General features: G+C 37.6%; 1 protein-coding gene across 11 annotated transcripts in view; it reads left to right on the plus strand.

The window, feature by feature from the left end:
• The window catches only part of MAGI1 (membrane associated guanylate kinase, WW and PDZ domain containing 1), a 600,870-nt gene that overhangs the window by 573,023 nt on the left and 12,683 nt on the right, over nucleotides 1-15,164 (plus strand). For 5 of the 11 annotated variants that reach the window (XM_004675999.2, XM_012735303.1, XM_004675995.2 and 2 more), the window contains exons 15-19: nucleotides 737-820; nucleotides 3,560-3,651; nucleotides 4,852-5,044; nucleotides 6,817-7,110; nucleotides 9,984-10,187. In XM_004675999.2, coding sequence (XP_004676056.1) covers nucleotides 737-820; nucleotides 3,560-3,651; nucleotides 4,852-5,044; nucleotides 6,817-7,110; nucleotides 9,984-10,187 — 867 coding nt within the window. The remainder of the gene's footprint in view (nucleotides 1-736; nucleotides 821-3,559; nucleotides 3,652-4,851; nucleotides 5,045-6,816; nucleotides 7,111-9,983; nucleotides 10,188-15,164) is intronic. The other 6 variants (XM_004675998.2, XM_012735304.1, XM_012735305.1 and 3 more) reach the window with 4 other exon arrangements.

Here is a 15,164-nt window from a genome sequence, read left to right on the forward strand (position 1 = left end):
AAAAGTCTGAAACTTGCAGTTGCAGCTGTGCCTGTTCACAAAATAGTTTGAAAAGATAAAATGCCAAAGCTGTCATAATAACAAACATTATGCAACTGTCCCACCTGCTCAGAAGAGACAAGCTTACAAATTTGGAAGTGATGACTGGGCTTCTTTATCATAGTGCGTTTAAGGAGCATTGATATGCTTCGAGACTGTCAGAGCTATTGCGATAGTTCTTATATGTTGATTCAGATCTTAGCCAGATTTGATGATTTGTGTCTTTAAACTGCCTAGAATTCATTTGAACACATAACAGCACAAACATTAATTCCATCAAGAACAGTTGCCCCTTTTATTATAATGTGGCAGTGACAAAAGTATACTTATTTTTTTTTTCAAAAGGAAATGAGGGTTTAGACAAACCTAAAGTTCATGACATGATTAAAACAAGGTCATACGAAAATGCATGCTTTAAGGTATAATTAAATATTGAAGACTTTAAGATGGTAATGGTAGTTCTGTGAAATCCTCAATGGCACAATTGTAAATTCTAACTTTTTGACAAGAAAAGTACTGTGAAAAAATGGAGGAAAAAAAAACAGAATCAAACTACAGTCTTTTAAAATCCACAGCAGCCATGACCTTTACTGTGAAAGCTTAACTGCACGTTCCTTATCAATCAAAAGTAAATTAAAAGGAACTAAGAGAAAGCACATACATTAAGCTTTGCAAAATTGTGAAATTAATATTCCAGCTATGTCACCTTCGCCTGCATCGGGATTGAGCAAGGGTGAAAGAGAGAGAGAAATCAATTCTTCGAATTTTGGAGAATGTCAGAGTAAGGAACTGCTGAAAACTTTTATTTCTCCATTATTATTCATCCTGTTTGATGTTCTCATTGGTCTGGGGTGCTGGGCAGAAACTTAGAAAAGGGAGGGAAAAGAGCAAAAGGCCATGAAGAAGTGTTTTGGTGCACACATTGACCAAGCACAGAAGAGCAAAGATGAGATGAAATCAAAAGTGAGGGCATGTTTCAGCTGTCTGGAATGTGTTGTGTGTCTGTAGTAATGGAGACACCAGGGGGTTTCTCTGCAAACCTGGTGATTCCATTCTTCCTAATTATCAAAGGAAGTCTTTTGACTGCTTTATTGAGTTGTCCCTGGTGTTACTAAAGGAGATGAACTGCTGAGATCGTCCCCTGTGCAAGGGCTTAAAATGAAGGAAGCTGGACAAGATTTTCTTAGCTCTTTTTGATTTAGCCTCACTCAAAAAAAAATTAAAAAAGGATATTAATATCAGAAAGATGGTTCTATCCTGCTGTCTCCTCAAAACTGAATTTTAATAAAATCTGCCAGAAATAAAGGAGAGAACCAACCATTTTAGGGGCTAGTTTAGAAAACTTCAGTGCACCTGGGAAGAAATGGCAGCAGGGAACATGATTCTGTAATGTTCCAGGACTGATTTATCACTGAAGTTATATATTTGGGTATTTATTTGGTAGACAAGTGTCACTGTAAAAATGACTCAGAAGGAGCCAAAAGACTTCTCTGTAAAGTGTCTGTGTATTGGTGTATCATGTTTGTGTTTTCTTGGTTCATCATTTGCATCTTCAACAGTCTTGGTATCATGGGGCAGCTTTTTTATCAACAGGTTCCTTAATAAATTTGCCATTTTCCCATTGATTTTTAAAGAGAAACAAGTTTTTTGCCCCCTATCAACAAAACTGAATGATAAGCCAAAATCTGTGGCCACAACCACTGATCTGATTGTTTGTACCAAAGTGAGCGTTAGTAGGCAGAAATTTGTCACATTCACAGCCACCGAAGAATGGGCAAATGTGTCTGTGTTAAATGATGCTGAGAAAAGTAAGTCTGGACTTGAGGTCTCAGCAGAACCCCTTCTTTGTTCACCGAAAGACTCAGCTGACTTAAGACAGATTCTGCCAGAAATCTAGTGTTAGCTGCAAAGCACCTGTGGTCTATTTTGGTAATAATTCTTCTGCTTGAGTGAACTCAAGACAGAGACCCAACTTGATTTAATTTGTTGTTTCAATGAGGCTATTACAGCAAATACCTTGTAGCCAGCTACTGGAACAGAAAGAAAATATTGTTGCCTTTGCGTGCTTGAGAAGATATCATTCTCAAATTGTTTATGGGTGTCATATGATGTAGCTTAACTCCATATTCCATGGAGTCCTGCAACTTAAAAGTTACCATAAAAACTACCATTTAAGCTGATGGCATTAAAATAGCTCAAGCAGAAATATTGGAGTCAGACTCCTCTGATGTGTACTTACCTGTCTGTTGAGTATCTTCTCTCGTGGCATAGACACTCACTGTACATTTGAAACTTGCTGGTGAGTCACTAAAAAGGACCTCTCTTGCCAACTTGAAACATAAACAACAGCTGCCTGTTTCTGTACCCCATTGTACAAAATTGGAAAAGATGAGAATTAATGTCTCAGGTCTGCACAGTCCCTCAACCTAAAAACTAATTAATTAAATAAACCAGAAAATCTGCAGAATAAGTTGTCTCTTTGAGGATGCATGGCCATTGAACTGTAATTTTCCTCTCGTGTATAAAAGATACTACTTGTGGACCATGAAACATACTCTGGATATATTTAAATATTAAACAAGAATAAGGTAGAAATAATAACCCCTTCTTTATTACCTTCATTAAGTAACAATACTATGTAAAATAAAGTCATGTACAGAAAACCTTTGTTAAGGGACATTTCTTTTTTAAAAAAATGAGGTTTTCGTTTTAAAATCTTGGATCATTCCTGAGTTTTAAAAGTAAAATATCAAGTTATTAAGTGATTAATACCTATAACATTGAAATACGTTAGGCAAACAATGGAGCAAAGTATTTAATCATTTTAATGATGAAATAAAATTCGTTGATAGAAAACATTATGTTGCCACTGATCTTAAGGGTATGAATGCTGGCTACTTTTTGCTAGCTATTCTGTAACCATAGTGAACTTCATAAATCTGGAAAAAATCGGGTATTTTTTAGTAACTTTGTTGGCAAAAGTGATCTAACATCAAATTATTGGCATCGCTGGTCTTGATTACTTTGAGGGAAAAAAGTGATTTTTTTTTTAATTGGAAACTCTTTTTAATCCAACCTGTTTTCTTTCATCCTCTGCTTGCCATAACACTTAAAGGAACCTCTAAATCCTCAGAGACACTTTTGCTTAGAGGACTCTGCCATAACACAAACTCTTCTCCAGTCTGTGGTGTTGCACTTGGTGGTTGTAATTTCCCTTGCACAATTCCCAGGATTGTGGTCAGCACAGACTTCTGGCTTATCAGGGATAATGGCTTGGGATTAGGTGGGAATTATCAGTGGCTAGAACTTTGAAAAAACTTAGGGCTCAGTGATTCACCCCACTCATTAATTTTGCCCAGTGTCCTCTGTTGTTTCATCTGTCCAGATCATTTTGTTTCCATGTCTGTGTTGGAAATTGTCATCTGCTCAAGAACCATCAGTGTTAGGCCTTGGTGTTCATTTTGTGAGTATAATTTTCTTTTATCAAAGACATAATCTCTCTCCTCTTTCCTTTCCGCAGTTCCAGATTACCAAGAGCAGGATATCTTCCTCTGGAGAAAAGAGACTGGATTTGGATTTAGGATTCTAGGTGGAAATGAACCAGGGGAACCTGTGAGTCTCTTGTTTGCCTCATCTCCTCCCCCTGCAAGTTTTCCCTCCTGTTTTCTAAGACTTTAAAGCAAATTAGCAGCAGTGACAAATCTCTTGATGTTGAGTCAAGTGCAGTAGTGACTGTTGCATCTCAAGCAAGTGGGAGTTAGCCATTGCATTTCAGGAGATTCCATCAAAGAAAATGAAAATGAAAACAAAATAAGAATATAGAGGTACCAACTGATAAAACAATAGCCTGGCCTTTCTAACCAGTTCTGCTCAGTCTGCTTGCAGGTATTTGAGTTGTTAGTAAGGACATAGAGTGCACTCCACAGAAACTGGAAGGGACTAGAGCAGGTGGGGCCTTGTCTTTACGAAAGTAAAGAAAGAAGCCTGAACAAGGGTCAGAAGACATTTAACCTCCTTCAACCTCAGTTTCCTCGTCTTGAGAGTAAGTTTTAGTATAGACACAAAATGGTTAAGTACCTTGCCTAAGATCACAGCATTAGTAAATGGAGAGACTGGAAGGAGTCTAGTTTCTAGAGCCCATGTTCTTAACCATTCTTTTGTTAATGTTCTTTGAAGTGGTATTATCTGTGAAAAAGCAAGGAAAGCACAGATATTTTAGATAAAATTTAATAAATGGTAAATATAACAGCAAAACCCTAAATATAAAGGCTGCTTAAATGCAGGTGTGAAGAGTATGGAAATGAAGATGTCATAGCAGACACTTCTTGATCCATGTCTTCATATAAAAATATTTCCTGTGCATTTTCTTTTGCCGGGCACAAAGACCTATAAAGAAAGTAGTATTATCACTATTGTAATTAGCAGAGTTTTATAAAAGGCAAATTCTCAGATAGAAAAGGAGAAAGCTTTTAAAAAATAAGAGATTAAAGTGATTTGTTCTGCCGGGGGGGGGGGGAATGAATCATCAGAACACAGGGGAAACGGGAACGAACATCTTGGAACAAACATGAAATAATTACTTTTCCACCACCTAAAAATTGTTCTCTTTTCTGGCACAATGCCTCATACCTAGTGGGTCCTCAATAATGTCTGTGGAATGAATGAATGAATGAATGAATGAATGAATGAATGAATGAATGAATGAATGAATGAATGGATGGATGGATCAATCCATTCTCAGGGATGTGAATGTTGTCAATGTAATAGTAATCAGAAGGTCAGTATTTCATTCATCATCCAATTACTCCACAGATTTATATCGGTCACATTGTACCATTGGGTGCTGCTGATACGGATGGCCGCCTGAGGTCTGGGGATGAATTAATCTGTGTGGATGGGACACCAGTAATTGGAAAATCACACCAGCTTGTGGTCCAGCTTATGCAACAAGCCGCCAAACAAGGCCACGTCAATCTCACAGTGCGGCGTAAAGTGGTGTTTGCCGGTATGTTTTTCATTCATTGCTTCACACAGTGCACTGTCACTTTTGCACAGAAAAGGCCCTTCCCTGTATCTGCCTTCTCAAGCATCTATTTTAACAAATGTTTGCAAATGTGATCAAGCTCAGAATTTCCAGATGGTTTGCTTCTCACATACCCCACAAGACTATACCATCAGTCAAAAATACTTTTGTGTGTCATTTGTGCATGTTCAGCAAAGGCTTCTAGAAAGGGACTGGTTGGAAACATGTTACCTCAACCATCCCCTGGCCAACCAAGAGTTAGTCGAGCTCCTCATTTGATAGTAATTTCAGCAAAAGAGGTTATTATGATCAAGAGAATTATGGTATCAAATAAAAGAACAAAAATTAGGTTTGTGCTGCAAAGAGGCCCATAAACTCTATTGTTGTTGGCCATATGTATTAAACTGGGATTTTTTTTTTTCTTTTTTTTTTGCTCTGTAAGAAAGTTGTCCAGCCGACTCAGTCTAGGTCATCTTTGATTCTTTCCTTTTCCTCGCCAGCTTCAAAGTACTTGAAATCTCAAAATACCACGTATCTTCTTAGGCCCAGAACAAATATAACTTTCTCTGTGAAGCCCTTGGAAATCCCCCCCTTCTTCCAACTGCCTTCAGATTTTAGCATCCCCTCCTTGCCATCTTGTGACTCATGGTTTACTTCCCTCTCAGAATCTGCCATTTTTAGGCAGCTCATGGTGTGAGTATCTGTCCTTTCCAGCTACCAGCTCCCTGAGGCATACATGTGAGTTGTTCATCTTTATCTACAATCCCCACCTCAAGGTATTTAAGACCTAGAGGGCAGGAAAGGCAGATTAAGTGTGTATCCCTTGAACTTCTGAAGAAGTGTGACATGAAATAAGGTTGTCTGTAAATTAATATTAGTGAAACAATGTATTAGATAAAATAAAATGACATTGTTAAAAAACGACTAGTACAGGCCCTCCCTGGTGGCGCAGCCAGTTAAAGCACAGAACTGAGAAGCTAAAGCCACTTCCACATGAGTTCAATCCCCACCCTGGAGGTGACCCACATGGCGCAGCAGATCTCTCCTGACCCGCCCACTATTTCCCTCAGCAGTGTACTTTGTCAGTCTTCCTGTTCTGCTCCCCACTGTCTCTAGTGAATCCTCTCACTGCCCCAGCACCTGGCCTGTACCCCAGTTCTGTATGCATAAATAAATAAATCTTTAAAAAGAAAAAAAAAAGATGCAGTGCAGGTCTTACCTCTGAGGCACAGATGACTGTTATGTGGGCGTGCCCCTACTCCCAGATGTTTTCCTTTGATCTGCGCACCTGCAAATATTCCAGGCGGGCTGATACTGCAAACTTGAATCCAATATGCTGTTATGATACACATTGTGTGTCCTTTTGCTGTTTTTACATTTGATCCAAGCCACTAGATACTGACTAGTAAATATTTATCAAGAATGTTATGTTTTGTTCTGATGTAAAATATTATGTTAGGAGGTGAAAGAGGTCTTTACATTCTTAATTTTTCAAAATTAGCACAGACTATTTTTTTCTAACTCTGGACAATACTCAGCTTCCTTGGGGCTGAGGGATTCATTCAGTCAGAACTCCCATGATGAAGAGAAAGTGTTTTCAGCTCCTGTATTTCTGCCCTGTGAGGCGAGAGGCTGTCTTAACTTCTATACTGTCCTTGATACCCCGCACGCTGTGGAGTGGGGCACGGTGTGAGGTGGCTGGGCATGTGTTTTTACAAGGTTGAGTATCTGAGAGGTGCATCTCTGTGGTGCAGTCCCCAAAACAGACAACGAGATGCCCTCGCCAGCCTCGTCTCATCACAGTAGCAACCAGCCAGCATCGCTGACCGAGGAGAAGCGCACCCCGCAAGGCAGCCAGAACTCCTTAAACACTGTGAGCTCCGGCAGCGGCAGCACCAGTGGCATTGGCAGCGGCGGGGGCGGGGGCAGTGGCGTGGTAAGCACCGTGGTGCAGCCCTACGACGTGGAGATCCGGCGCGGGGAGAATGAGGGCTTCGGCTTCGTCATTGTGTCCTCGGTAAGCCGGCCTGAAGCAGGCACCACTTTCGGTAAGTGTGGACAATTCTTTTCCCGAATGTTTCATAAGATGCCAGGGAACGCTCTGTTGTAAGTGAAAGACGCCAAAATCTCATTAACAGAAATGCTTTCATGCTTTTCACTTCAGGTAATTAAAGTCTTAATTGGGGATGGAGCTTATTTGGTAGATTTCCCTTCCTGCAAATTGGGAATTTTTTTTTTAAGCCTTCAGCTTCCATTCTGAATGTATGTTCAGATTTATACAACTTCAAGTATAGGTGCAATTTGCTGAGCAACTTCTAAACTATGTAGAGTGTGAGAAATCCTTTTGGGACTGTCTTTTGTAAAATCCTAAGTAGGGTATCATTTATACCAGGGGCCTTAGAAAGGCAATTTTTTTTTCAGAGGTTACTTTGGTTGTAAAAATGCCCAGGAAATAATAAAGGTATAAGGAGTAAAAATATTACACGACATGTCCTTTCTACCATATGTGACCTTCCTTAAAACTCTATCCCCATCTGAAAGTTTTCAACTTGAATTTTAAATAGTATTTTTACTATTGCTTGATTAAGAATTTAGTTGAAATCTGAGCTAAGAACCATTTTTTTTCTTCTTTACTCTTGAATTCTAGCAGGGGTGACTTACCAGATGTTGGGGGTTTTGGTAGATTCTGAAGACGAAATGCATTTGTTATCCCTTCAGAAGGTTAACTTTGCATGACAGAGACAAAGATGACTCTAGATGATTCCAGGGACTTAAATTTAGTTCCTAGTCGAATGGATTAAAGCTGTGTACTCCAAAAATGATCCATCGTCCGCACTGATAATCATTTGTTAGTCCCCCAAAACTTTTTTTAATTAGTGTGAAATATGATAAAAACAAGAAAAGGCTAGGCAAGCCTTTGGAATTGTCTGCAACTCTATCCCCAAATGACTTATCCACAAGCTTTCTTCAACTTTCTGATCCATAGAACCTCCTATGCCCACATTTTGTCTCAGTGTAGTACTTCCAATGAAGGTCTTTCCCCCATCAAGATGTGTTCCTTAGGAGATAATGCATCAGTCAGGTCTATGCATGTGTGGCTGCAATAACAAATGTCCATTACTAACATTGCTTTTTATGAGCTACATTAATAAAGTATCACTGTTCATCATGGATGGATGACCTGACATCAAGGAAAGGTTTTTGTTTTAGTTTTGATTTTTAAATTAATTCGAAGACTTTTCTATTTAATTTTAAATAAAAAGATAGGTGGGGTGGGCGCGGGGGAAGAACTATTCAGCATTGCAGTGTGTCCCCCACCCTGTGATGTTTTTAGGGTTTCTGAATTCTCAGTCCCTTTCTAGATGAAACAGTCTGATGGGAGGTTATGTGTTATTTAATGGATATTGGATGTCTTCACTCACTTGATTTTGATTACTTTCCTCTGGCTCTTATATGGACAAATTGAACATTCTCTAATACCTTGCATGAGCTTTCCATTCCAAGCTATGCAGAGCTTTCCTTATACCTGCTGTTTGAAATCTTTCTCATGCGATTTGTTCTTGGAGATGGGCTAAATTTAATCAAGACCTTGAAATTATGTATGGGAAATTTTCACCACACATGCTTGTTGGATTCCAAAGGCTATTTAATTTCTTTTTAAAAATCCTTTTACCTTGGTGTTACATCCAAAGCTACTCAGATATATGCTGAAATTCAGAAAATATGTAGCTCATTTTCTCACACATTTTATCCTTGGGGTTGAAATTACAATGCAAGAGCCTACTCAATTAGGTTCAATGTTTCCTGTGTTGATTTTGTCACCCTGTCCCAAAGGGGACTCAATGACAAACTATCTTACACTTCCCAGAAAGAGTTCTCAGAATAGATGGATCTGCATAAAACTAAGTATATAATAAGCTAAAAACTTTGTTGGGCCTTAAAGCTAATTTTTCCTGTCTCTGTAGAAGTTGGCAATGTACTTGATAGTGATACAGGGTCTCTCAAAGTGCACAGTGAACCTTTCTTTCCAGTTTTCCTGGGTTTTCACATAGTAGATGTATCATAACTTATATTGAAAAAAAAAAAAGAAAGAACTAAAGAAAAGGGGTTAAGGAATGGTCTGAACCCTGCTTTGGATCATTGTCCTGAGTAGGTATTGTATTTTCATAATCCTTTGAGGGGAGGAGGATTTCACAGCTAATGAGCCATTCGGGCCCTGCCCTGAAAACGCATGAGGAAGGCTGATTGAGCATAGGTCATAAAAGGAAAAATAGGTGCTATGGTCAGGAGCTTTTTTGGCTCCTATCTTGTAATTATGTCCTTTTTCTAAAGCTTTCATCATTCTAGATAGAAGGCAGAAAGTCTAAGTGTTTGTCCATTAGGTGTTTTCAGATTGAATTTTTGGTGGTAGCAGACTCTCATGCCTCACCAGACGCCCAGTGATTATTTTTCTAAATGGAGAAAGAACAAAACATTGGCAGAAGCTTAAACAACAGCTGACAAAAACGAGGTGACATGAACACAGAATGTATAAAAGCATCCAGCCCAGTTTTGAGTTTCACATTTGCAGTCCTACTTAAGCAAATGGCGAGTTATTTTGGGGCTCTTAAGTATCTTTGAAGTTGCTAAATATCCAAAATTTTGTAATTGATTTAAGGAGGGAAGCTGCTTGGGCTTCCCCCACGTTTTGAATCAGGAAAGGACCACAGCCGTGAGCTGTATGGCAGGGCACTGGCTTCTCGTACAGATGCCCCTAATATCGCCAATGTTTTCACCATCAGCACAGAGTGCTCCTTTAATAACATTTGCTTAATGCTTTAATTAATTAACACTTAACCTTCTCTTTCCCTTTTCAACCCTTTTTCTCCTCCCTTCACTATGTTCCCACGTAACTTAAAAAAATTAAAACTCACTATCAAAGCAGGCAATGCATGTGTAGCTATGCCTCACAAAATAGGTCGGATTATTGAGGGGAGCCCTGCTGACCGATGTGGCAAGCTGAAAGTAGGAGACCGGATCTTGGCAGTTAATGGATGTTCCATCACCAACAAGTCCCATTCAGACATTGTCAACCTAATCAAGGAAGCAGGAAACACAGTTACCCTCCGCATCATTCCCGGGGATGGTAAAGTATAACTGTTGTGTCTCTCTGTGCCTCTCTCTTACCTTAACTACATCTCTATCTCTCTATCATTAGGGTACCATGTAATGAATAGTGGCAATTTAGAAGCAGCCTTATCCATCTCTAACTGAACATACCCCTCATACAAATTTTGAGCTGCCATGTTACTAACCCTGACGTCACCCTCCTTACTTAACCCCCTAGCCCTGAGGCCCTGTCCTGCTGCAAATATCAAAGTTTCAGAAAATCTGTTTATTTTGGGTTTGCTTTGATCTGGTGTCCTTGCCTTTAAAATGATAGAATAGTTTGAATCTAGGCAGTGAAGATCTCCTGATACTGGATCTGGTGATCACTAATGACTTTTTAAGCAATCACTAAAATTTAATTGTTTAATATAATGACACTACAGCACCTGAATAATCTTGGTGCAAAACCAGTGCTCTTTTTCCAAAATAAGTGCTTGTATCAAAGCTTTTTCTTTAATAGGAGAGTCTTTGCATTTCCTTGTTCCTAATTCTTGCATTTGAATGACGAGATGAAATCTCAGTATTTTTACTGGATTATATCTTTGTTAAACTGTAGGTGTATTCTTGTTTGGTTGGTGAAGTTCAAATCTTTGGTTCTTATACAGCAGTGATGGATTGTACCCCCACCCCCTTTCCCATAAAAAAAAAAAAAAGCTACTTGGCACCAAAAAAACTAATACTAATTTTATTCATATTTAATAAAAGTGAGAGGTTAATAGACTAATATCACTAAGTATGGACTTTTCAGAGCAGTAAGTGCTAAATATTGAATTCATTCTAAGATTTTGCCTGAGGGAGGAAGTGATACTTGTCCCAGTGTGTTTCAGTAGTTTTTTCTTTTTTTTTTTTTCACTCCTTCTATACATGTTATAAAATTAAAAGTGTATTTCTCAAGAGGAAAATGTGGTTTATGCAATAGTGTGATAAAAATTCTGTCATTGATCTGTAAAATGAGAGATGTTATCTGAAATTTAGCAATTTAATATTTTATGTATTATTTAAAAGTGAGCCTTACTAGTTTAAAATTTGGTGGTCTATACTGTACCATTCAGGAAAAGGAAATTTAAAAACAGCAATAAATATTTGAAAATTATGGTTCTCAGAACAAAGAATTTTCGCTGTACCAAAAATATCCCACACCAAATGTGGAGGAAAAAATAACTCCTTGAATAATGCTCTTCTACAGCCTGCCTCCAAATGCATGGTTAGTAATTTACCATCTGGTCTGGAGTCCATTCTACTAGTTCACCACTTTGGAAAGCTATTACAATTTAGGAAAGTAATCACAAGATGCTAGAATATAGGTTCCTAATGGAAAGGATGAAGGAAGCCAGTAAAATTAAGAATTGGTTGAGGAAGCAAATATGTGAGTATAGATATATTTGTATGTTTGCCATGGAGAGCTGTCAAAAATCTAGCCCCAAAAAACTGGACACAGGAATTGACTTCCTGGGTCTTGATTGGTCAGCCTTAATGTGTGGAGAGATTGTCCATAAAAGGCAGAAAGGGGAGCAAGCACTCCTTGAGGGAAAAGCTTATTAGCGTTTAGAATCAGGAAAGTCATGAATATAAAGAAGCAACTTATACAGCTGTGCACTAATTAGGTGTTGGCATAATTAATTGAGAACAATGAAATTATTTGTGAAACTAAACAGTAAAAAATAAAATGCCAGTAGATAATACATGAATATTTGTCAATATTACATATTTTTACCACTTCAGTACTTAAAAAAAAAATTCAGATAGATGTATCTCATTACCTTTGTTAGAAGACAGTAAATGTTAAAATTGATATACTATAGTTAAGGGTTGATATGCTACCGAGCATGTGATTGCATCCCAAGGTATTTCAGGAACTCATTGCCATGATAATAAAACTCTTCATAAATATCACAGTAATCTTCAGAGATCAAGTACAGGAAATCAGCTATGACAGAGGGTGAATTTGTGATGCTCATCTTTCAAATGTAGCTGAAAATTGTCATCTTAGAAATTAGAGTTGAAGTAGCAGAGTTCAGTATCTATAGAGATATTGGGAAAGCCAAGAAAATTTTGCTAATACCTGGCAGACAGGGTGTGGTTATTATAGTTTGATGAAAAGAAAATTATGCTGGGTCCACCTCTTTCTCTATGGAAGCGTACATGGTAGGCTGCGTGGTTGAGAAACGTGCTTTCTATGTTACGGCCCTCTGCTCACCTGCATATCTTCACACTAATGTTGAATTTGTCAACATTTGTCTGTTTTGTGATCCTCATCTGAAGACTTGAGGCTCTTATTCAGAGTGATTTCTAAGCTCTTAGAAATCCATCTGGTCCAAGAGACATTTGTCAGAAGGTCTAGGAGGCACGTTAGGAAGATGCTCTGTCTTTTGGGCAGTGCTTGGAACCCAGTCAGAATCTGCTTCTTTAGCTCATGCTATTGATGCTTTCCTCTCGTCATCAGTGCTTGTTTACACTTAACTTCATCTATAGTTTTCCTCACTCTTTCTTTCCCTGTATTGCTACTGCATCCTCCAACATAAGCACCAAAAATGCCTTCACTTTCTCTGGCATTACAGTGTTAGAAAGTCTGCCTTCACATATCAAGAATAGGCTAACGCAACGGAGTCCTCACAATCTCTGCTTTCTAACTTTTATACTACGGTAGGAGGTAGAATTCGGGGCAGAAACTTTTCTATAGACTCAGAAAATAGCTGATTTTACTGAATCTAAATAAATAATAGCTGATTTTACTGAAGTCTGATAAGTCAGATCACACATGCTTCCTAACACTTGGTTGTATAGAAAAGTCCTGGGAAACCTAGGTGGGAGCGAGACTTTATTCAAACGGGACAGGTTTTGACTAAGCCATTCTAACATGGAACCACCAGTTTGAATCAAATTCAACAGAATGAAAATACTCATAAACTTAGGAATACATGATTTAAATAATGGTTTTAAATTTGTACTTCAGATTAATCTCATTCAAAGTATTTGCTTTTATAGACAGTGACTATGCTATTTCCTTGGCTTTTAAAAGCATAACTATTATAAATTTAAGTCTCTTAACAGAGGACTCGGTGGGTGTCTTATAGCTAATATATACTCAAGCAAAAGGAACAAAATTACAACATACCGATTTTTTAAAATCTCCCAATACTTTTCAAATATTGATGGGTTTAAAAATTTTAAATACTTCCTTCAGACATTTATTACATATGTGTTTACATATTAAAATATTTATAAGAGCAACGATTCTATCTTTTGTCAATTTGCCTGACTTTATAGTGTGGATTCCATAAGGGAGCCTAAGGATATTAACATGAGAGCAAGGTTAGAATTGTAATCACTTGTCACTGAGATGAGCTGAAGCCTAATATAGAAGCTCCTGTCAGTTAGGGCCCTGATGTAAAAGAGCACAGTGACAGATACGAGAGCTAGTATATGCTTTTCTTAATACACAGTTGCTGTGAAAAGTGTAGCAATATCCATTTTCATTCCTCTGGGAGAGCTATAGTAGTTGTAAATGCTGTTTAATAAAGGATGTAGTGTACTTTCAGGACTTATCATAAAAATAGTCAATCTATCCATCTGCCTTGGAGTTCTAAAAGTCAAATAACATTAACACAACTCATAATACTGCTTCTGGAGTGCATGCTTATTTTGGGCCCTTCTTTCAGATATTTTTTTCTATTACATGGGAGGAATTTTGCTTTGGAATAGAGCTATAAATTTGTGATAATGGGTTTCAGCTCTATATTTTAAAAATCCAGAAAGGTTTGCAGTACACATAATCTTGGTTTAGTTCCAAATGAAGACATAAATTTTCATTTGAATATTTTTACTTTATTGATATTTGAAAAAGCATCCTGGAAATCTCGGGTATGCTAAAATTAATTTTAGTGCTCTGAAGATGGCCCATGAAATCTACAAGTCAAAACAGAATATTTTGTATTTTAATTAATCTGTGATACTGCTTAGTGAAGTTAATGGTATTTATGCAGTAAAATAAAAGCACTGCTTATTTGAAAGGATCATACCAATTAGACATGATTTATTAGGTACCAGGACATAATCCCCTTGTAAACAGATTAAAACTAAAACTTAACTCTCAGGCAGACTCTCGGTTTAACTCCAAGTGTGTTCACTTGCTGTCTGCATGACCTTGGACAATTACTTTTTCTAAGCCTTGGTGTCTCCATCAGTAAAAACAACAAAAGGAGAAAAATTCAGTGAACACATAAAGGCAATTGCATATTATGCATTTATCTTTTAGTGTTTAAAGTTAAGGCTTTCACCCAAGGAAATTTGGCATATAAGTATAAATGGGAAAAAGTAGAAAAGGAAGGCTAGGAAGAAACTTGATAATGACATTGCGTTTTTTTTGTGTAGTAATGACTATCCGTTATATTTCCTCAGTTCATGAAAGCAGTAGAAACATTAAAATAGGTCAGAATGTGATCTGATCTGCAGTAAAACTAGCTACTAAAACACCCAAGAACTCTATCAAGAGCTCTAAAGGCACAATTCAGTAATTATAATCACTTTAATTACAAGGAAATGTTCTTTTTGATATTCTGATTTTGATTTCCCCATGGCTTGAACAATCTCATGATTTCCCAGAAAGCCTCCGTAAAATTAATTACTATGAACAATATGACGTTTTTAAGGACCAATACATGTGTTTATAAACTTCTGGCACATCACATTGACAGTCTTATAATACTTGTTACTGACACAGTGAGTATAGTTTATGAAATATCACTTGATTCATCGTGCTGGCTTGCCGGTTAACTGCAATCATAACAATCCCCTAATAATATGCTTTTAATATTATAATAGTAATAAATACAAGCTACTCACAAAAAATAGGCTAATCATTTTTGAACAGTTTTTGTTCCAAGAGCAATTCCAGACACTCATTTCATTGCACCCACATACAGATGAGGAAACCAAGGCATTGAAAGTCTAAGTA

Source organism: Condylura cristata, unplaced genomic scaffold (assembly GCF_000260355.1).
Source record: "Condylura cristata isolate star-nosed mole 26May11 unplaced genomic scaffold, ConCri1.0 scaffold00004, whole genome shotgun sequence".
Classification (NCBI taxonomy): domain Eukaryota; kingdom Metazoa; phylum Chordata; class Mammalia; order Eulipotyphla; family Talpidae; genus Condylura; species Condylura cristata.